We start from the raw sequence: 21,481 nt of genomic DNA, 5'->3' as shown, positions 1-21,481 counted from the left end.
AAATTTGAATCATGTTCTATACCTGAAACTAATATGTTGTATGTCTGTTATTTCTTAATTTTTAAAAAAGCAAATAAAACCAAATATTGAGGTGATATTTCCAGACCAAAAAAAAAACCAAAAAAAGTTAAGATGAAAAGAACCTATACTCCTTAGTTCAAATTCCAGCTCTACCATTTATTAGCTGTGTGACCTTGGGCAAGTTACTTAACATTTTTATGCCTCAATTTTGTTAAATTTTTTTAAAAAATTCTTATTTTTTAACTGAAGTATAGTTGATTTACAATGTGTTAATTACTGCTGTACAGCAAGTGATTCGGTCATAGATATATATATACAAATATATATATATTACACTTTAAAAATATTTTTTCGTTATTTTATGGCTTATCATAGGTTATTTTTTTCCTTCAAATCTTTATTGGAGTATAATTGCTTTACAATGTTGTGTTAGTTTCTGCTGTACAACAAAGTGAATCAGCTGTATTTATACATATATCCCCATATCACCTCCCTCCCACCATTCCTACCCCACCCCTAGATTGTCACTAAGCACCTAGTTGATCTCCCTGTGCTATGCAGCAGCTTCCCACTAGCCACCCATTTTACATTTGGTAGTGTATAGATGTCAATGCTACTCTTTCACTTTGTCCCAGCCTCCCCTTGCCCCCATGTCCTCAAGTCCATTCTCTATGCCTGAGTCTTTATTCTTGCCCTGCCACTAGGTTCATCAGTACTGTCTTTTTAGATTCCATATATATGTGTTAGCATATGGTATTTATTTTTCTCTTTCTGACTTCACACTGTATATCATAGGATATTGAATATAGTTCTCTGTGCTATACAGTAGGATCTTGTTTACCCATTCTACATATAAAAGCTTACATCTGCTAACCCCAGTCTCCCATTCCATCCCTCCCCCAACTCCTTCCCCGTGGCAACCACCAGTCTGTTCTGTATGTCCATGATTCTATTTCTGTTTCAGATAGGTTAATTTGTGTCATATTTTAGATTCCACATATAAATGATATCATATGGTATTTGTCTTTTTCTTTCTGACTTACTTTACTTAGTATGATAATCTCTATTTGCATCCATGTTGCTGCAAATGGCATTATTCCATTCTTTTTTATGGCTGAGTAGTATCTGTTGTATATATGTACCACATCATCTTTATCCAAAACTGTAATTTGAAAAGATACATGCACCCCTATGTTCATATAGTTTTGTCTGAATTTGTGCCCAGGAGTGGGATTGCTGGATCATATTGTAATTCTATTTTTAGTTTTCTGAAGACTCTCTATACTGTTTTCCACAGTGGCTGCACCAACTTACATTCCCACTAACAGTGTAGGCGTGTTCCCATTTCTCCACATCCTCTCCAGCATTTGTTATTTATAGACTTTGGCCATTCTAACTGGTGTGAAGTGATGCCTCATTGTAGTTTTGATTTGCATTTCACTAATAATTAGTGATGCTGAACATCTTTTCATATGCCTATTGGCCAGCTGTATGTCTTCTTTGGGCAGAAGACGTAAATAGACATTTCTTCATTTTTGGATTGGGTTGGGTTTTTTCTTGTTGTTGAGTTGTATGAGCTGTTTGCATATTTTGGAAATTAAGCCCTTGTCAGTTGCATCATTTGAAAATATTTTCACCCATTCTGTGGGGTTGTCTTTTCGTTTTGTTTATGGTTTCCTTTGCTGTGCAGAAGCTTTTAAGTTTGATTAAGTCCCATTTGTTTATTTTTGTTTTTATTTCTATTGCCTTGGGAGACTGACCTAAAAAAACATTCATACGATTTATGCCAGAGAATGTTTGCCTGTGTTCTCTTCTAGAAGTTTTACGGTGTCGTGTCTTATGTTTAAGTCTTTAAGCCATTTTGAATTTATTTTTGTGTATGGTGAGAGGGTGTGTTCTAACTTCATTGATTTACATGCGTATGCCTCAACTTCAACTGCAAAATGGGATTAATAATGTTACCCACCTTTACAGGATTACCTTGAGGACTAAATTAGTTAATATGTATAAAGCATTTAAAATAATGGTGTGCAGAGAGTAAGTACTTTAAATAAGTATTAATTTACTATATTAGCCAGCGTTTGGCCCACTGGCCATGGCAGCACACGGATAAATGGTTTACGCCCAGGTGGCACGCCCCAGCGTCCATCTGCTGAGACTCCTTCTCAGCTTGGCCCACAGCTTCAACAAACTGGTATGTGTGAAAGGTGAAATGTTTTTATTTGGGTTCATCACAGAGGTTGAATATAGCCTCATGACATTTATCCATACAAAATATAACAATCGTTGCAGGCATAAATAAAAATTCCTCCAACTAGTCTAACTACTTTAGAATGCACAGTCCTTTTGTTGACTACAGGTAAGAAGTAGATGAAGATGCAGAAATTCTCAAATTCAATTTCAGCAATTTCCAAAAACTGAATTAGAGAATTAGGACACATAAAAAAAGGTGATTTTTACATGGAACCAGCCACCCTGAAAAAGATTCTGAAAAAAACATGGTTAAAACTTGTAATACTTCAGAAGATAAGATAAAATGTTGCTTGCTAGCCTGACTTGGACCTAGAGCCTCTGGGAAGTGACAGGCCTCGGTGAGATAGTGTAACATGCCCCTGGAATGTAGTCTCAGACACAAACAAAATCACTCTTGGTTTTGATCTGTAAGCAAAGACAGGATTCGCTCACTGGCAGAAGAGAAGCCTTGCTCCCATTATGCATTTGGCCTCACAATCTTCATTGACAAATAGTTCTGAAACGGAAACAGAAACAGGGTTTTATTACATATATGTGACTTCGGGATTCTCAATCCTGGTATTATTGACATTTAGGACCAGATGATCCTTGTTGGAGACTGGCCTGTGCGTTGCAGCAGGATGTTTAGCAGCATTCCTGGCCTCCACCCACTAGATTCCAGTAGTGCCCTCGAGTTGTGACAACCAAATGTCTCTAGACATCCAAATGTCCGGGGGCAGGGGGTGTGTGTGCAGAAGATCACCCCCAGTTGAGAACCACTGGTTTAAATCAATAGAATCTAATTCAGGAAAAAGAAATAACTATGAGGAGTTTTTTAAATGGTCAAGACATAAGAACTACCTACAACTAGAAAATAATATGCATGTACTCATAGTTAACAAGCTGAAAGTATTTGTTGGGAGAAAACAAAGACACCATATCCCTGCTATTGTGGCTGTATGACGATGCTGTTAAACACAAAATAATCTCTATTATTAATATGAATTGAAGTAATGGTTTCTGAATGCTTGGACTTTCCCTTCTCCACTTGGCAAACTAAGTTTAAATACCCCCTTCTTGGTGAAATCATCCTCAGCAGTGGGACCCTATGGTCATTTGTTCATACCTCTAGAACAGCTTGCCTCTCATGGCAACTGACTTGTTCATGTGTCTGCTTGTCTACAGCATATGAACTCCGTGTGGGCAGAAACCCTGCCTTGGGCATCTCTTTATTCCAATTCCTAGCCTAGAACAGATGCTCAACAAATTCCTCGAAGGCAGGAATGCAGGCATTACTTCTAGGCACACTGACAAACCTCCCATTTGGACTCCCATTTATGACCATGGAGATTAAGGGAGATTTGAGGGGGAGATTATATGATGCAGGCCTGAAGGAATGAGGGAGGTTTTAAAAGACAAAACACAGGCAAAGGAACAGCTTTGGCAAAGGCATCCTGGCAGGTAAGGGCAATACTTGTTTGGGGAGGCCAACTCTCTAGTTTGGGTGGAGTTCAAGGTTTGTGTGGGCCTAGAATGAGCCCAGGATCTGTGAAATGGCCGGAGTGAAGATGCAGGATGGTTTGGAACAAGGAAGTCTGAAGGCAGGAAGATCCATCAGAAATGCTGGCTACGGTTCAGATACACATTGATAAAGGCCTGAGGGATTTCTCCTAGATTCCTGAGATCAAAGGTTTTTTTTTCAGACCATGAAGTTCTGCCTGTAATTCATGAAACCCTGAGAATGGAATTCTAATCACAGGACACAGTACTTTAAATTTTCCAAAGGTTGACGGGTTGTAACACCGCAACTGCTATGTAGGTCATTTTACTGGGCGGCAAAAAAGGCAAGGGAGATGACCAACCATAATTCACACCCAAAAAGCCCAGACCGGAGCCCCAGGACTCATACCGGTAAGGAGTAGAGGAGCACGGCCACGAACAGCAGCAGGATCAACAGGAACATCAAGCCGATGAGGACCCACTTAAATCGCCGCCACACGATGAACCTCATGGTCTTGCACGGGTTGGTGAACCAGAGGAAGGAGGTTTCCGGTCGGCTGCATTGCAAAGAAATGGTTTTACCTCCCCAACTCAGGAGGGACAGATACTTTACACCTCAGAGCGTAACACCGTTTAAAGAATGATGAATAACGTTTTATAAAGTCAAAAAAAGATATTATTCCCCTTCGTTGGCTGAGAGAGTCTTTAACCTTTTATGGCTTCCTAAGATACCGAAGACACACTGGACTTTGGTTTCACGGGAAGGAGGATGGTTAAAATGAAGCCAGATCACCAACCTCTCCATCCCCCCCCCCGCCCCGCCCCCATTCAGTACAAAGTTAAGACAACGGCTAATCCACTGCATTAAGCCAATTGGAAGGGGGGCTTTCAGACTGCAGATGTTTGGGGATCAGAACAAAGAAGGCCTCTCACTTTGGTGGGTCCAGCTTGGGGTTCATGTTGGGTTCATCCCGTCCCTTCCCGGCTGGCCTCTCGTCAGCCTCCTTCTCATTGAGGACTTCCAACGTCATCTCCACTTTCCCCTTCAGTAAAGCAGAACAGGTTAAACACATGACATCACGTTTCACAAATATTTTCACTTCGACCCAAGGAGTATTCCCCAAGCAATGGTTTTTATTCTTGTAAAACAATCCTTAGATTGCCTTAAATTTTCCTCAAGAGATTTCATCACATTTCCTCTTCCATGTGTTTCTGAACCAACTCCTTGTGGGAAACTGGGAGGACAAATTGCTTTCCCTCCTCCCTGCTCTCCAGTCTCTGGTTCCCCATCATTCTAACTTTCTCACATCCGTCTCCTTGTCTGCTCACATACCTCCCTGTGTAACTTTTCTTGGACCCAGATTAACCTGAATACTGCTGATAACAATAGTTAACATTGACGGAGCATTAAGTGTGGACTCTAAGAGAGTCTTTGTGCTAACCATGGTACCCCCACTGCATGGAACAGTGCCAGCACTTAGTGGGCACTTGATGTACACTAGATGAAGAAATGCGTGAGTGAGTGAGTGAGTGAATGAATGAACCCTGCCTCCCTGTTCACAGGTTCCTGAGTGGTGCCCTGGGCACTGCTTAAGCCTTCTATCGGGATAATCTCATCTGATGCTCAGGGTGGCCCTATAAATCAAGTACTGCTATGCTCCTCGTGTGCACACGAGGACACGGAGGCTGCAAGAGGTCTAGAAACTTGTCTACTCTTATAGCCAGGCTTAACTAAGGTTGTAACAGACTTTCTAGAACCCTGGAGCCCACAAGGTCACCAATGATTGGAGAACTTCACCAATGATTGGAGAACTTCCAACCCTGCCGCTCATTTAGGTGATGGAGTGCAGATGCCTCCTCTGTCGATGAGTCAAAGGTGGGTATCTGACTATGCCATGGTGGTCCTTCTTTCCAAGCCTGTTCCTTGAATCTATAAAATGGAGGTAATGTCTACTTCATGGGGTTATCAGCAGAACTAAATGAGGTTATGTACAAACTACCCTAGAGTGGCAGGAAGCTGATAAGTGGTTTCCTGCGCCAGGGGTGGAGGAAGTGATGGACTGCAAAGGGCACAAGGAAACTTTTGGGGTAATGGGAGTGCTCTAGATCTTGATTATGGAGGTGGTTTCATGAGCATATACATCTGTCAAAACTCATCAAATTGTGCACTTTAATTGTACTTTAAGTTTATTTTATGTAAATTACATCTCAAAGTTGGTTTAAAAAATAAGATTATGAATGTAAGGCATTTACTATATTGTCTGGTTTACAATAAATGGTATAAAATATTAACTATTATTAATCATATAAAATGAATTAGGTAGTCTTTTTATGACAGGTCATGGTAACCCACACTTTCGCTTCTACATCGAAATAATCTTGAGTTTTCCAAATGTGCTTGTAACTTATTGCCTTCATGTTTAATGGATGTCAACACTCCCTGCTTCCTCCATCTTTAAAAAAAAAAAATTCTCTTTTTTTAAAAGATGAGAACAGCTCAAACTTGAAGTTCATTTTTCTGTACTGAATTGTAATGGAAGCTCAGCATAAATTAGCATTCCTACAGTGCAACCACTTGCGCTCCCAGTTTTCTGACGATTCTAATCCCCCTGTCTTCCACTCAACCCCAAACATATGCTCAACAGCATCTGCCCCCTTCTCCTATAATCCCTGGTGCAAACCGTTCCCAAAACTTAAAGTACCACCAATTTAACCTTATCTTATCCGCAGCAAATCTACTCATAAAGGGAAAAACCTAAAGGAAAAAAGGAATAAATGACCCCCAATCAGGAAATTCTCATACATACAGCCATCACACGGCAGCCGTCTTTATCGGCGTAGCAGGGCCACCATCCTCTCATGGACTTCTGTTCAAAGAGAGAGGCGGTTTTCACTTTAAGGGGGTTCACGGCTTTAAGGTCTGGAATCATGTCCAAATTGCATTTCTCTGGTGATTTTGCTGGAATGATGGTGCGATGCAAATCAAGTTCCAGGAAACCTAGCCAAGGAAACATTAAACCCAAATAAATTTCAAGTGGATCCGGCGTTGTTCACAAGTGAACAGAATATACTTCTCAGAAGAGAGGTAGACTGTGGCTTTGAACAGGTGAGTTAGAGAAACAGACCCTGGTAGGCAGTTAAAATTCTTTCCAGTTAGAAACGAAAGTGGCAGAAGAAATATCTGTCCACTGCTCTGCATCTCACAGAGGACCACCCATTGTATTTCTCAGAGAATGGAGCATAAACAGAGTTCTTCTGCAAGTTCAAAATAATTAAACATCTGTAGACAAAATCTCCACTGAACTTGGACTTGGAATTTGCTCACATTGGTTCTAAACTTCCCCTAACACAATCATCTGGCTTTGAGTAAAGACAATTGGTACTTGGAACATGGGAAGCTCCATTGAACAGTCAAGTTCAAGTCTCTCCTAGTGTAACCTCAGAAACAAGAGCTTGAGAAGAAACATTGAATTCTCAACAAAAAGTTCTCCCCAGGAAATAGGAAGCCCAGCTCACGGTGCCTGGAGAAGCACAACTTCTCTTGCATGATGTGAGGCATTAACTTTTTTGTAGTTAATGACTATCTTTAACTGACTGTCTTTGGGGCTTGGCACCTCCCGGGAACTCTCTCCTTCAGAAAAAGGTATGTGTATGTTGGGTCAAGTCTATGAACTACTGGGACAAGAGGTGGTCTTCAACACTGGGAGAAAAGAGCAACAGGGAGGTTGTGGCAGGTTCTGTATTAACTTTAAGGCTCAGACACTGCCATTCATCTTATAATGCATCGATAGCCCACAAGCCTTTCTGGAGCTAATGCCTGCTTTTATTTTGTCTCTCCTTTCAGTGATAGCTGCAACCATTTGCCCACTATCCATTTGGAAATAAAGTCATTCTCTTTATTTGTTGTCAGACTATTTTGTTTAAATTCCAAGGGAAAACCCTCTACTGTTCTTTATGCTTTCTAAGCTAAGCTTCCATAACACTGTGGACAAGGGAACGTTGCGCCATTCCAATAAACAAAGAATGTTGCCCATCACCCCAGTTCTACAAGGATTGGGAATGTAGTCATACCTGAGGCTGTGCCCTGAGGGGAATTCAGGATGGAGAAAGACAGGAAGCATTTTGACCTTTGGACCTGCCTCTAGATAGTTAAGATGCATATCTAAAGAATAATTTTAGCAGGCCCAGGATCTTGTAACTCCCCAAACATAGAAAAGCACCAAAATCATTAACTTGAATCGTCCGTTATTTGTGATTAGCAGTAATCTTTTGATGTTTGACTTTCTTTTGTTTTTGTTGTTGTTTTTCCAGCAAAAACCTGTTCTGTCCTGACTCCTCCCTTACCTCTTGGGAGCAGTTCCTCAGAGCTGAGAGGCTGTCTCCTGGGCTGAAGTCCTCAGTAAGACCCCCAAATTCACCACTTTTAGGTTGTATGTTTTTCTTCAGTCAACACTTTCACACTCATTTTTTTGTTCAACTCTTATTTAGAACCAACTAAGTCAAAGCCACTACACTCAGTGTTGTGAAGGGGAGAGGGATGAACAAGACACAGCCTTTGGCCACTGTGGGCTTTTCCTCTGCTGGGAAAGATGCTCTGGAAGCAGGCAGGTGAGCTCGGGGCTTCTGTAACGGCTGGCTAAGAGACCGTGAGGTCTGAACTGGAAAGTGGCAGAGATTATAGAAATAAGAAAAAACTGTGCATGACAAAGCAGGTTACATTGTTTAGCAAAGTGGTAGGAAGGGAGAGGAGGACCCACAGAGGACTCTGGGTGCTCCCGCCTGGGCAGCTGGGAGAGGCTGTGAATAGCAAAAGCAGTTCATGAGGTGAGCAGGTACGAGGTCATGGAAGAAAGGCTGAGTGTGATCTCAGTCATGATAAATTTGAGGTGCCAGCCAAGCGTAAAGGTGAAAGTTTCTGGTGGGGAATAAGGAATAATCATCATGAGAGTTTTTTTCAAACCGAGATATAATTGACGTAGAGTGTTGTGTAAGTGTAAGGTGTACAATGTGCTGATCTGATGCACAGCATGATGAGTCATCACAACATTTGTTACTCTGTGGCAGGCACCTTGGCGGTCAGGCCGCACCTCCAGTCCAGGAGGCAGACCCTTGCTGAAAGTGAGAGTTGACGCTTGACTGCCAACAGAGGTGAGGGTTGGTAAGTCACTGAGGGAGCCTGGGGAGAGCTGCGAAATCCCAGGGAGGGCAAAGGCCTGTGTTTAAAGGGGGAGAGGAAGGAACAGAGCAGGCCAACGAGACACCCAAGGCCTTGGGAGAGCAAGTCAGAACACTGTGCTTTGAGGGGACTGGGATGCGTGCCAAGAAAGGGAGGGGTCCGGGGTGGGGTGTTTAACAAGGGACTTTTACCACAGAGAAGGGTGGATCGGGTGGGGAAGAACAATGCTGGGGACATTAGGGGACTGCAATGACTTCTGAGAGCAGTGTGCAGGAGGAGGGAGCCAGTTTTGAGGTGCTGAGGGAACAGAGAGGTTTGGAAGTGGAAACAGGGCTGTGGCATCCCTGAAAACGAAATTTGTGTCTTCCTAGCAAGACAGGAGCTGGTGCAGGAGCCTACCTACACCAAGGCCCCGAGAATGGATGGGGCACACAGAAAGGGGTGCCATTCACTGTGTCCACGTCTCAGAGGACCTGTGACCGTGGATGGTCAGGCCACACTGCCCAGAGGACATCCCGGCAGTGACTGTGACCCCACCCCCACAGGACTGCAGATTTAAATAATTGAGTCCAAGTTTTAACTGATTTCTCTAAGAAATTGTGCTTGAAATTAGTAAAAAGTTTCCAAATGTAAGCCTTACCCAAGTAGTCATCCAGCGAAAACTTGTCATTATCCCATATCTGAATGATCAGTTTGGGTGGGACCCGAAATTCAGTTTGGTCAATACTCCAGAAATGCTCCTAAAATGCCAAGAGGAACAGACAAACCAAAATGACACTGATTACTGGACTCTTAAAACCCTCCCCTTGGGCCTCTTGAAAACCCAGCATCAGGACATGGGGCCTCTTCTCTCCTTTGCATCCCCATCCGCAACCCTGCCCTTTGGCCTACCCCTCTACCGCAAGTGTATATGTAAGGCAGTAGGGCTCCCCAGGAAATCTCAAGACCACCAGCTGGGTGACAAAAAGGTTGTCCCAGGCAATTGCCAAACAGAAGATCTCCTGCCATGTTCCTATCAGTGTGACTTCCTGCTGCCACTCCTGGGGTTTGGGGAGTAATTAGGTCTCCTGGCCTAAATACAGAGTATGGCTGGCCTGCCTAGATTATCCTCCCAAAGCCAGGCTGTCCTAGGTCAGATCAAAATATCCCCTGCTGAGGAGTTACTTCTGCTCAGCAACCTCCCTGCCCCTCCCCCCCAGGACATCTGCGCACACTCATTTCACCTGGGGGTGAGGAGATGGAGGCCCACATTTCACTCTTTTATCAGTGCAGACTTGAAATGTCCTGGCATTTGTGGCTTTTGAAAAATATAGCTGGGTCTTATATTCTGTGGTCAACTGAGACCCTCAGATCCCTTAGACTAGAGTTACGTGGGGAGAGGATGGGGTAAGTGTCCTCCAAGTTCTCACCTCTGGTCCCTGCCTCTGCCCGGACAATATCAGCCAAGGATAGTTACCTCCACAGCCTAATTACACCTACGTTCCTCTGGCCCCCAAAGAAAGGGAATTCCCTCAATGCTGCATGAATTTGGAGGAAGACTGTTGGGTTGTTTCTTGCTTTTCAGGTGACATTCCAGGAATGTTCCCTTTTGCAGGGCTCAGAGGGCCTGGCTCTGAGGGGCTGAGAAGCCCACTCTACTGCTGTCTGCCCCCACTGGACTGTCCTGTGTGGGGTCACGCTCCAAGGACTACTCAGGATGCTGAGAGGTCCAGCTCTAGATAGGAGTAAGTAGGAAAGGTAACGTCACCTAAAGGCTTACCTGACCTCAAATCCCTCACCTTCCCCCGATCTGTCTCATTATCTGAAAGTCTGCATGGTTCACCATCAGGATGGGCCTCCGTGTCTCTAGAAAGTGCCCTTTGAAGGCAGTCATCTCACCTGGACAGAAAAAGTGCCCACTAGAGCATCAGTACTGAGTAGGGCCAGCAGTGGATAGGGCCTGGCCAGATGGTACATAAGGTGTGTGTATTCTGATCAGGTGTAGGGACAGAAGGTGACAGGGCAGAGCGAGGAAAAGTTTATAGGATATGGCAGGATGGGGTGGGGAAGGGAGAAATGGGAGAAGGGCCTATAAGAGACATCTGTTATTATTACCTGCCCAGGTTTTAGGCCCCGCTTTGAGGATGAAAGCACCCAGATTGTCCTTAGAGATTCCCTTCCTCCAGTCCATGCAATTTGGGGAGAACTGACTTTATCCCTAACTCCAGAGTCCCGCCAATCAGAGCACTGTATCCCTAGGCAACATTGGTTGGTTCAGAGATGGGCACATGGCCTCAAAAAGGCAGACTCTGGGGCCCAATTCCAGAACCCTAGTTGGCGCCTTTTGGGATTCGTTCTCCTCTCTCTGCTGAGGTTGCTCAGAGGGCAGGATGTGAGCTGGGGCTGCTGGCAGCCACCTTACCTCCACCAGGGAGTGAGGCCCATAGAAGAAGGCAGAACAGTGGGGCGGAGAAGGTGAGAGCAATTTCTAAAGACATCAGTTCAACCTGGGATCCAGGCATTCTTGAATCCAGCCAACCCTGGACTTTTTAGTAATGTCAGTCAATAAATCACCTTTCTTGGTATAAGCCAGTTTGAGTTGAGTTCTGTAACTGAGAGCCTTATAAATTAAGACCAGGAGGGCCCCGAACCCTCATGGAAGTGCTCCCAAAGGAAGTAAGGCAGATGCTTAAGTTTAATAAGGAAGGTAAGAGGAAAATTTCAACCTACATTAATATTTTGCCTCTGGTTAATTAGTCTAGCAGCTCTGCTTATGAGGGGAAGAAATCAGTCTCCCCATGATGTTAACATATACTAAGGTTGTTGCATGTATTGACACAAGATCCCCACATCTACCCTTGACCAGTCCTTCCCCCTGATACCAACATGTTAGGGGAAGGAAAGTTGTGCTTCCTATACGATAGTGAGTCAAAAATTATCTGCACTCTGATTACATTAAAAACTCCTATAAATTCTACAGCCAGAGTGCAGATAATTTCTGACTTACCCTCGTACTTCTATTATAACTACACAAATAACTGCCACAGTTGTGTGACCCTGGGCAAGTATTTACACCACTGGCATCTCAAAGTCCCTATCTATACCAAGCGGGAGCTGGACTTATGACCACCAAGGGTCTGAGCAGCTCCAACCTTTTCTGAGTGTCTGCATTAAGGAAGACCCATGACATGCACTCCCCACTAGCATTTTTCAGAACTCACTTTTTTAGCAAGGATACAGAGTTGTTCAGCTGGGAGGTAGTCAAAAGGGAAGACAAATCTCCAGTTAAAATTCCCTTCGCCATCCAAGGACCTGTAATGGACATCTGTTTTCTGTTTGTTTTCTTCATTGCCAGGAATCCAGCTGAAAAGCAGAAGCAAACAGACTTAGCTTCATGTGAGTGACAAGTAATCTAGCCGCAGAATTGCACAGTGATTAGGAGAGTGAAGGGCAGGAGAATTAATGCACTTTTCTTGGGAAGGTTCCAGTTATCTATGGAGCTGGGGGGTGATTTATGAAGGGGAGGCACTCTGTTGCATCCAACACAGGTTGTAGCCAAATAAAATATAATTCCTCTAAAACCAAAGCAGGAAACCCTTTAGACTTCAGTTAACAGGGATAAGGTGAAATTTTCTGGAAAATATCAATAACTTAGCTTCTATTTTGGGAATGGTGAAGCTTGCTGGCTATGATTTTAGTCTCCCTAACTATAACTCATCAGTGTCTGTCATCACTGTTGATAGGCTCAATGAATATGGGTCAGTTCAAAATTTTAGCATTTCCTTTTCCATATTTTACTTAAGCAAACAAAACAGGCACGACTGAAGTAATCTCACCGCTTCCTTTTAAAATTATTCTTAAATTTACTATGATCACATTAATGCGACTAGCAAGGGAGATGTAAGCTGCTACAACCCTAGTCATATCTGTGAAAATTCATTCCCACCAACAATTGAACCCCTTAACTTTTGACATTTGGAAAGTTCCCTTTGGCCTGTGCCCGGCACACAGCAGACCAGTTGGAGGGATGAATGAACGACTGTGTCTGGGAGGAAGTGTTATCACATCTGCCAGCTATGGGTAAGACTCCTGGTTTGGAACCAGAGGAACACGAGATTTTAGACTGAAAAAGTGGTGGAATGCATGGATCTCAACACCCACTACAAATTAGAATCACTGGAATCAACTGGGGAGCGTTTAGAAATATTGATGCCTGGACCCCCCCAGATAAAGACTGTCAGTAGGAGGCAGGCCTGGCTGTGAACTTGCTCTGCCACTGACCCTCGAAGCTTCATCTCCCATCTGTAAAATGAGGTTAATGATATGTTCTCCCTTCACATGGTCAACCCGAGGACAGAATGAGAAGGGCCAGAGTGGGAAGGGGAAATCCTTAACTCATGCTAAGGATCAACTACTATGAACAGGTACATAGCATGCCTTATTTTATTCTTCCCAACTGTTTAACTAGCTCCATCTCACAGACGAGGAAACTGAGCTTCAGAGAGGATGTACGTTTCATACATCCAGTAATGGACAGAATTAATTATAACTCCCAGATCTGTCTGACTCCAAAGTCCAGAACTATTACTCTGCCTCAAAGGACCATGGAGACCATGTGCTAATATTAGGTTCTATTATTAGTAGTGGTATTAATAGCCATCAACTATACTAGTTTTACTTTTTCTAGTCAATTGACTAACCAGATAACTGAGTTGAAAGATTCCTTTGGAGAATTAACGTTTAAGCTTTTGAACTAACTCGCTGAAGAGCGTCCACTCTCTTTGGCTATGACCTTGGTAAGTTCAGCTTCTAACCCATCTCTAAGTGGCACCACCATCCTCTGCCAGATTGCTCACCCTCTGTAGCTATTCTCTCTTTTTCATGAATCTTTTCACATTTTAATTTGAAAACAAGTTAAACAACTACTCTAAGTATGTATTTGTGTACTTATAACTTTTTATGTAACACCCATATGCGTGTAGTGCTAGGTGTGTTACTTGTGCATTACTCATCTTCTCACATATAGTAATTAGATTTCCATTCCAAATATGACATGGTACTTTAGGTCGTGCTTTATTCTTTGATTACTGGAATTATCTCTCAGTCCAGTATTACTTGAGTTTGTTTCCCTGATTGGAAAAAAAATGCTTATGATAGTCAAATTTGCATATATATAATTAGCTGGAATTAGTTTTCCTTGGGGAATGGTAATAAGATCCTGAAATGAGAGAGAATAATGAAGAACTTGATGAAACATTCCCTGTTTATAGTGAACCTAAATGACAGTAATTATGCCTTTAACAAAGGTTTGATTGAAGGTCATTTGGGATCATAAGTGAAACTTTGTTCTCACTTTATGAATATATTAAATTTCAACAAGTGTTATCTTTTACACATCAAGGAACCAAACTCAACCCATGTGGAATAGTAATAGTAATAATAATAGTGTGACGGTTAATTTTATGTGTCAACATGACTGGCCATGGGGTGCCCAGGTTAAACATTATTTCTGAGTGTGTCTATGAGTGTTTCTGGATGAGACTAGAATTTGAATCGATGAACTCAGTAAAGTAGATGGCCCTCCCCAACGTGGGTAGCATCATCCAATCTACTGAGGGCCTGGAATAGAACAAAAGGCAGAGGAAGGAGGAAATCACCCCCTTTTTCTGCCTTATTGATGGAACCAGAACATCTCATGTCATCTCCTCCTGACCTCAGACTGGGATTTACACCAGTGGCTCCCCTGGCTCCCAGGCCTTCGAATTCAGGCTGAATGATACCCCCAGCTTTCCTGGGTCCTCCAGCCTGCAGATGGCCACTCATGAGACTTCTCAGCCTCCATTATCACGTGAGCCAATTCTTCATAATCTCTCTCCCTCTGTCTTTCTCTCTTTCTATGCATACACATCCTACTTATTCTGTTTCCTGGAGAACCCTGGCTAATGCACATAGTGTTTGCTCTCTGCCAGGCGCTATCCTAAATGCTTTAAGTAACTCAATCTTCTGAACATTCCAGAGTGGTGGATACGATCATCTCCATTTTACAGATGAGGAACAGTGAGCTTACTAACTTGCCCAGCTAGTAGGGAAAGTACCAGATTTCAACCCAGGTAGTTTGACTCCAGAGTCTGACTTCTTAATCACTGGGTTCTGTACTCACCATCAACACATATAACACGAAACTGACATCAACATGGATTATTTGGAACTGAATTATGCAAGTAACAGAATACTGAACACCTATGACACTTTACACATTGGATGCAGGCACTCAGTGTTGGTGGAATGAATGATTTTTAAAAATTCTGCTAATGTTTCCTCTTTTCCATGGACATTAACTTCTGGTAATAAAAAATATATATATACATAAAAACTTTGGAAGCTCTATTTCTGTTTCTAAGGCTAGTTACTCAAGGTATCAGAAAAGAATAAAAGTGAACTGCATGACAAAAAAGTCTCATAAATAACAAATCTGCTTAATAAACTGAACAAAACCCACTTTCTTAGAAAAGAAACATTTATCAGTTCTCACAGGCATCAGGTGCTGCTGCTCATATACAACATCCATACTGGTTTCTCTGTTCTCTCTCCCTTTGTCTCCCTGGAGCTTCCCGAGTAGATCGCATTAATGAAATATAATAGCTTCAAATAACTAAGGATCCTACAGTGGACACCTTCAATAATGCACACTCATGAAGGAGAGAGTCTGCCTTGTTCTCTGAGTTTGTCAAAGGCTCTTGCGTGCCAGCCTTACCCTTTAACATAGATGTCGCTCATGTCCTCTCCTGTGATGCTTTTCTCGTCCAGGATAACGTCCTTGGTGTTCCAGATGATCACACGCAGGTAGTATCTGAAAGGAGCACATTTTGAAGGTGCTTTTTTTCCCCTGGTCCTGAACCAAGACCCCAGTAAGATACAGCAAGGTCTCAGGATTACTTACTTCTTGGCTTTTCGGGGTGTGATGTTGAAAGGAGGGCCTGGTGGCCCCAAACTCTTGGGGAAAACATCTACCCACATCTGAAGTTTCCCCTAAGCCATTCAAAAATAGAAAAAGAAATGAAGTTACATTATGGGTGGTAGAGACTACAATTTTCTTTCATACATCTTAGGTGAAACTAGTTCTTCAGATCTCCTCATTTATTAGTCCATCTGGAAGGCAAGAAAAAAAAAAAAAAGAGTAAAAGTGTAAGCCAAGATGACTCTTACATCTTCCGTGTCACTTAGGCCATCGCCCCCCACCCCCTCCTTCTCTCCCAGGAGTCTCTAAAGGATGCATGGGCCCACCTGTACCACAGTCTCAGCCTTCCCTGGTTAATCAAATGAGGGGCTTCCTATCACTAACACAACCCTCCCCACACACACACACGCCCACTCTTACAATGACTAAAAGTTGGGCCCTTCACTCTCAGAAGCTTTCCCGCTGTCACTCGATCCATCATCACATTGCCTACTTGATATCACTCCCAGTTTTGTGACACCCCACAGTTTCTCCACTTGAGAGAGAAAACCTAAATAATGTAAAAATACTTAATTTTGTAAAAGAAAGACTTACAGCATGGCACTTTCAAAGGAGAGCCTCAACGACAAGAACATTACTGTCCCCCCAAACTGAGGACTCCCTGCAGCGGCTTGCTGGTGCCTACCCCCCGGGAGGGAGCTTGCAGGAAGGGGGCGGGCGAGAGCCTGGACTGACACCTGTGCCGCCATCTTGGTGAGGCCCCGTTCAGGTCTTTGATGGCTGCAGACCAGGCCCATCTATCTGACTGGAATAGTCTTCTCGACAGGCTCGGAATGCCATTAACACACTCTGTCAAGCATACAAGCCCATTCAAATTCCCCAAACAGTTTTTGGATGTTCTGTAGACTCTGCCTTCATGACGGAAACAGACTGGTCTTTAAAAAGGTTGCCAAGGAAATCACTAGGTTGGCTTCCTAATGCATTGTGAACAAAGCGAATTAACTGCAGCTCGTGAAAAGGGATATATTTTACTGGGATCCTGACTCTCTTCCTGCTAATCTCTAGGGTTCAAGGGTCTATCATATGCCAAGCACGCTGCAGAAATGAGGCATCCAGCTGTCTCCTAAAACCCAGCCAGAGTCTGTCCAATGCCGTAGGTAGAGGTGATGGGAGTACTGGTAAATTCCCAGGGAGAAATCTTCCTCACTTTGTAATGTCTTAAGACTTTATTCAGTTGAGGGGTGGGGCGAGGAGAGAGAAGGAGAAATGGGCTCTTTGTGGGGAAAGAAGAAGGATAAGAGAAAGAGGAAATGAAAGTATAGAAAAGAATAAAAGTGGGTAAGAAAATAATCTAGTAAGCCCAGGCCACTTGTGGTCACTTTTTAAGAGACCATGGTTCTGCTATCAGCATCAACAATATTTGCATCCATTAGATTAATACTGCTTAAAGCATGATTTCCTAACCATCTGCATCAGAACATCTCCAGATACCTGTTACAAATTCAGATTCCCTGCCCCACCCCAGACTTATTGAATCTGCATCTCTGAAGGCATGGCCTAGGAATCTTCATACTAACAAGCTTCCACACAGACTATTTTGTCATTTTCCACGTCCCTCCTTGCTTCTCTGGGGACTGCTCCCCAGCTTCTGGGAACTGACCTTCCCCCATCACAATCCACGTGGTCGCTGTGATGTGCCATCCTGTGCACTGTACCCCTGTCCTTCTGCCTAGAGCTGAGTGGTCCAGGGGTGGAAAAATGGGCCAAGTTGGGACAACCAATCCTTCCCACATTTGGAAGTAGATCACTCAGAAGGTGATCACAGGAAGAGTGCAGGCTAAGGCAGACTAAGAGAGAAACAGACAAGAGACATTGAAAGATCCTGGTCCAAGTTTGTTCTGAATCACAGTCACTCTCCTGCCTGGATTTAGTGCGTTTCCTGAAAATTCTTACAATAAATTCCCCCTGGAGATGATGCTAATCTGAGTTTCATTTCTATTTCTTGGATATCTAAAAGTATCCAAAAGAGATAAAAGAGGCAAGCCTGTGTCAGCTAGTGCCACGGCGTTTGGGGTGCGGATGATGGGTTCAAAGTAGAGAGCCCTTTACCTGGGAGATGTTAGGCTGAAAGGTGCTATGCAAAGTCCTTGTTTCCACGTGTTCAGGGACCAACCCCTGAGTCCTGAGGATGTGAAGGGCAAGGCGCTCCTCGGGGGCCCCAAGGTGCTGGTGCAGGGTTTTGTTGGCTTCTGCAATAAAAAAGGACAGTGAAACAGGGATGGGCATCCGGGAACAGTTCAGGCAGATTGTCTTGAGGGATCTGCGGCGCTTCACCCCAGACTTTGCAAAAACGGCCAGGCAGTGCCAGTGTGCAAACCAGCTTGGGAAAGAGTTGCTGATAGAAATAGCTCCTGACCAGGAGCCCAGTGAGGCTCATTACTGACTTGTGGGCTTCCAATAGCAAAGAGCCCAGAACACTCCAGAATGTGTGACAGCAGCCCCTATTTACATTGGTGTCAGGGGCTCACTGTCTCCCAGACTCCCTTGCAGTTAGGTTCGGCCATGCAAACAAGATAGGCTAGAATATAATGTAGACGGACGTGACATGTGTGTCATTTCAAAACCTAGCCCACAAAACCCTCTCATGTAGGATCCTCTGTGTGTACTTTCTCTTCTGGATGCAGGAGAAAACAGTAACTTTAGACACCCGAGCTGAAGAAGGGCCTGGTCCATGCAGCACTGTTGGGAAGAGGGCCACCCACCTGTAGGAGTACCTGTTTCGACTTTATGAGAAAAAACTTCTATTGTGTTAAGCCACTGAAATTTGTAAGTTTAACTGTTACAGTAGCTAGCATCCCTGTGGCATTTAAAAAACATAGTCCCCAAATTCTCTGTCACTCCTCCCATTGAGAGGTGGGGTCTGTGTCCTCTCTCTTTGAATCCTCAGACATATCTGACCACTAAAGAAAGGATGCTGTGCGACTGCTGAGGCTAAGCACGAAAGGCCACGCTGGTCTTCTTGGGGCGCTTGCTCTTGGGGAAGCCGCCAGCCATTTCAGGAGCCTGGGTACCCAGAGATCACCCTATGGGAAAGGCCTGGGTAGGTGCTCTGGTCATCAGTTCCAGGTGAGCTCCCATCCAAGAGCCAGCAGCAAATGCCAGGCACAGGCACGAGCCATCCTGGACTTCCAGTTCAGTCGAGCCTTCAGATGACTGCAGCCCTGGCCAACATCTGACAGCATGAGCAACACGTGAGCAACGCAAGTGAGAACTGCCCAGGTGAGCCCTTCCTGGACAGCTAACCCACAAAACGATAAGCAAAACAAAATGGTTGTTGTATTGGAAAAGAATCTAAAAAAAGAGTGGATGTATGTATCTGTATAACTGTTTCACTTCACTGTACAGCAGAAACTAACACAACATTGTAAGTCAACTACACTCCAATAAAAAAAAAAAAGGTTGTCTTCAGCGGCTAAGTTTTGGGGTGATTTGTTACGTGACAAAAGTAACTGGAACAATCCTGACTGATACAGCTCTTTGGGGGTGTTGTTTGATTGTTGGGGGTGGTTTTCTCCATGAGGCCATGTTGCTTGCCAGTTTATTCCCAATCCCTTTTGCAAGTGCTCTTGTTAACAGCTGCATCAGCGTTTGTTAAACATCTAATCATCCCTGATATTGACCAAGTCCTCTTAAGACAAAAAGACAAATATAGTTTCTTGCAATGTCAGGAATAAACAGCTGAGGATCAGGAAGCCCTCTCATCCCCGTGTCTTTGCTCGGCTTTCTCTGGATATCCCATGTGCCCTCCAAGACAGCCCCACTGCCAGTCCCTCCGGGAAGCCCCCCTCCCTTCAAAACACTGAATCATGCCACAGCTCTTATGCTCTATTAAGCTTACTTCAGTCTCTGTCATAATGCAGTCAGCTAGCTTCTTATGTGTCAGGACAGATTGCATTTTAAATTACTGCTTAGAAATGAGCAAGACCCCGAGCTCGGATGTGAGCCAGATGTGAACTTAGCAGATTCTTCAAACCAGCCCCCATCCTCTCTGAGCCTTCTCAGAGAAGGGCTGGAAGAATGAGGGAGTAAAATTGGGAGAGAAATTCTTGCACAGCCGTCTGAACACTTCTGAGCTAATTAGGCATTACATGGAAATAAGTTAATTATTAGAACCTTGTGTTCAAAGCTCAAATGGCTATGACCTAAGAAGGTCAAGTGAAACACAAGACAGACAAGAAAAAGTGTCCACTTTGACACCTGACATGACAGCCAAACTCTACTATAATGAGGCTTTTGTTAGACAGTCATGTGTATGGAATTCCCTAAGGTACTAGGATACTGCTCTGCCCACCCCCTCCCCAACACAAACCAGGCAGCATACATGGGTTGCTATACCTTGTAACCAGTTTGCAATCCATAGCAACGTGCTTACCAAATTCATCTAGGCTGTAGTCTTGTCCTCCATATCTGATGCTATTTCCATCTTCAGAAAGGACAGGTGGTGGGAAGCCTTTGAACCTGGCTACATTTTGAAGCAACTGTGTTGGTTTCAATTGATCTCGCCAGGTGTTTACTCCAGAACTGTGAATAACATCCCACACCCAGAGTTACCGCAGGGCACACAAATTCTTCTTGGATTCACACACACACACACACACATACTTATAGGCGCCTTCATGTAACGGGGGAGCCAGGAATGTGCTCAACACATTGCCTTTTGCCTAGAAATCTATCTAGGATTTAGAGACCTAAAAATCCACAATTATTCTGGCCTCAGCCAGTTGGTCCTCACACCCCCCTCCCCACTGCCACCCCTCAGGTTCCTCCTCTGCAAAAAATGAGTTTCACGGAGAGCACTGTAATCATAATAGGCAAACTTACAAACTAGAACTCACATGCTATATCTCATTCGACGCTACAGAAAGACACTGTTCAGCACTCAGGGAAAGAGGGACATCACAGAACCGATCCGTTTGGAGGGAGGAGCAGGGAATTGCTGCCATCAAACATTGCCAGCTCTCAGGCCCTGGCATCAAGGAGGGAGGGGGCTCAAAGAATGGGAGGCTGGGGGCCGGCTCTCCAAGGACCGTCACCGGTGCCACTCCCGCAGAGCGCTGCACTGCCTCAGGGGCCTGAGCTGCACACAGACACCACGGTGAATGGCGCGCCCTGGAGTTGGGTGATGCTATGGTCCTGATTCGAAGAGAATTCTATTATCAACGATACTATCTACCTGACTCAAAGGAGCAGGGGCTCAGCGAAGACAGGCCCTGAGGTGGAGTGCCAGAGCCTCCCCGGAGTGTTAACGTTAGATGGAGCAAACTGTCAACATCTATGTCCAAAGGCACTTACACACAGTACTGCTCAGGGATGCCACAGTGGGACCCAAACCGGGAAAGGAATCGGTTTTCCAGGTCAATAATCGTTTCTCCTACTTTTTCATCCTGGGTAAAGGTGTCGTAATCATAGACAGAAATTTTCAGGTCTTTTTCTTGAGGTAAGTAGCAGCTCAGCTCATACATTCTGAAGAAACAAATGAGAGGTCAGCATCGCTATGATCCCAGCTGGGCGTCCACACAAACCAGGGCTCTGCACACAGACTCCCCGGGCGGGGC

The 21,481-nt window shown here is 44.1% G+C and overlaps 1 protein-coding gene across 6 annotated transcripts in view; it reads right to left on the bottom strand.

The window, feature by feature from the left end:
• Positions 1-2,222: 2,222 nt before the first annotated feature.
• Positions 2,223-21,481, bottom strand: part of MYOF (myoferlin) — a 161,110-nt gene continuing 141,851 nt past the window's right edge. For all 6 annotated transcript variants that reach the window (XM_057737496.1, XM_057737497.1, XM_057737498.1 and 3 more), the window contains 11 exons: positions 21,219-21,389; positions 20,299-20,447; positions 17,976-18,115; positions 15,849-15,937; positions 15,663-15,758; positions 12,130-12,271; positions 9,570-9,669; positions 6,561-6,751; positions 4,687-4,796; positions 4,163-4,310; positions 2,223-2,770 (listed from right to left, as the gene is read on the bottom strand). In XM_057737496.1, the coding sequence (XP_057593479.1) occupies positions 2,732-2,770; positions 4,163-4,310; positions 4,687-4,796; positions 6,561-6,751; positions 9,570-9,669; positions 12,130-12,271; positions 15,663-15,758; positions 15,849-15,937; positions 17,976-18,115; positions 20,299-20,447; positions 21,219-21,389 (1,375 nt within the window). In that variant the 3' untranslated portion in view covers positions 2,223-2,731. The remainder of the gene's footprint in view (positions 2,771-4,162; positions 4,311-4,686; positions 4,797-6,560; positions 6,752-9,569; positions 9,670-12,129; positions 12,272-15,662; positions 15,759-15,848; positions 15,938-17,975; positions 18,116-20,298; positions 20,448-21,218; positions 21,390-21,481) is intronic.

This window comes from Hippopotamus amphibius, chromosome 5 (assembly GCF_030028045.1).
Source record: "Hippopotamus amphibius kiboko isolate mHipAmp2 chromosome 5, mHipAmp2.hap2, whole genome shotgun sequence".
NCBI classification, from domain to species: Eukaryota; Metazoa; Chordata; class Mammalia; order Artiodactyla; family Hippopotamidae; genus Hippopotamus; species Hippopotamus amphibius.
Note: the sequence above shows the minus strand (reverse complement) of the source record. Positions and strands in the feature narration are given on the sequence as shown.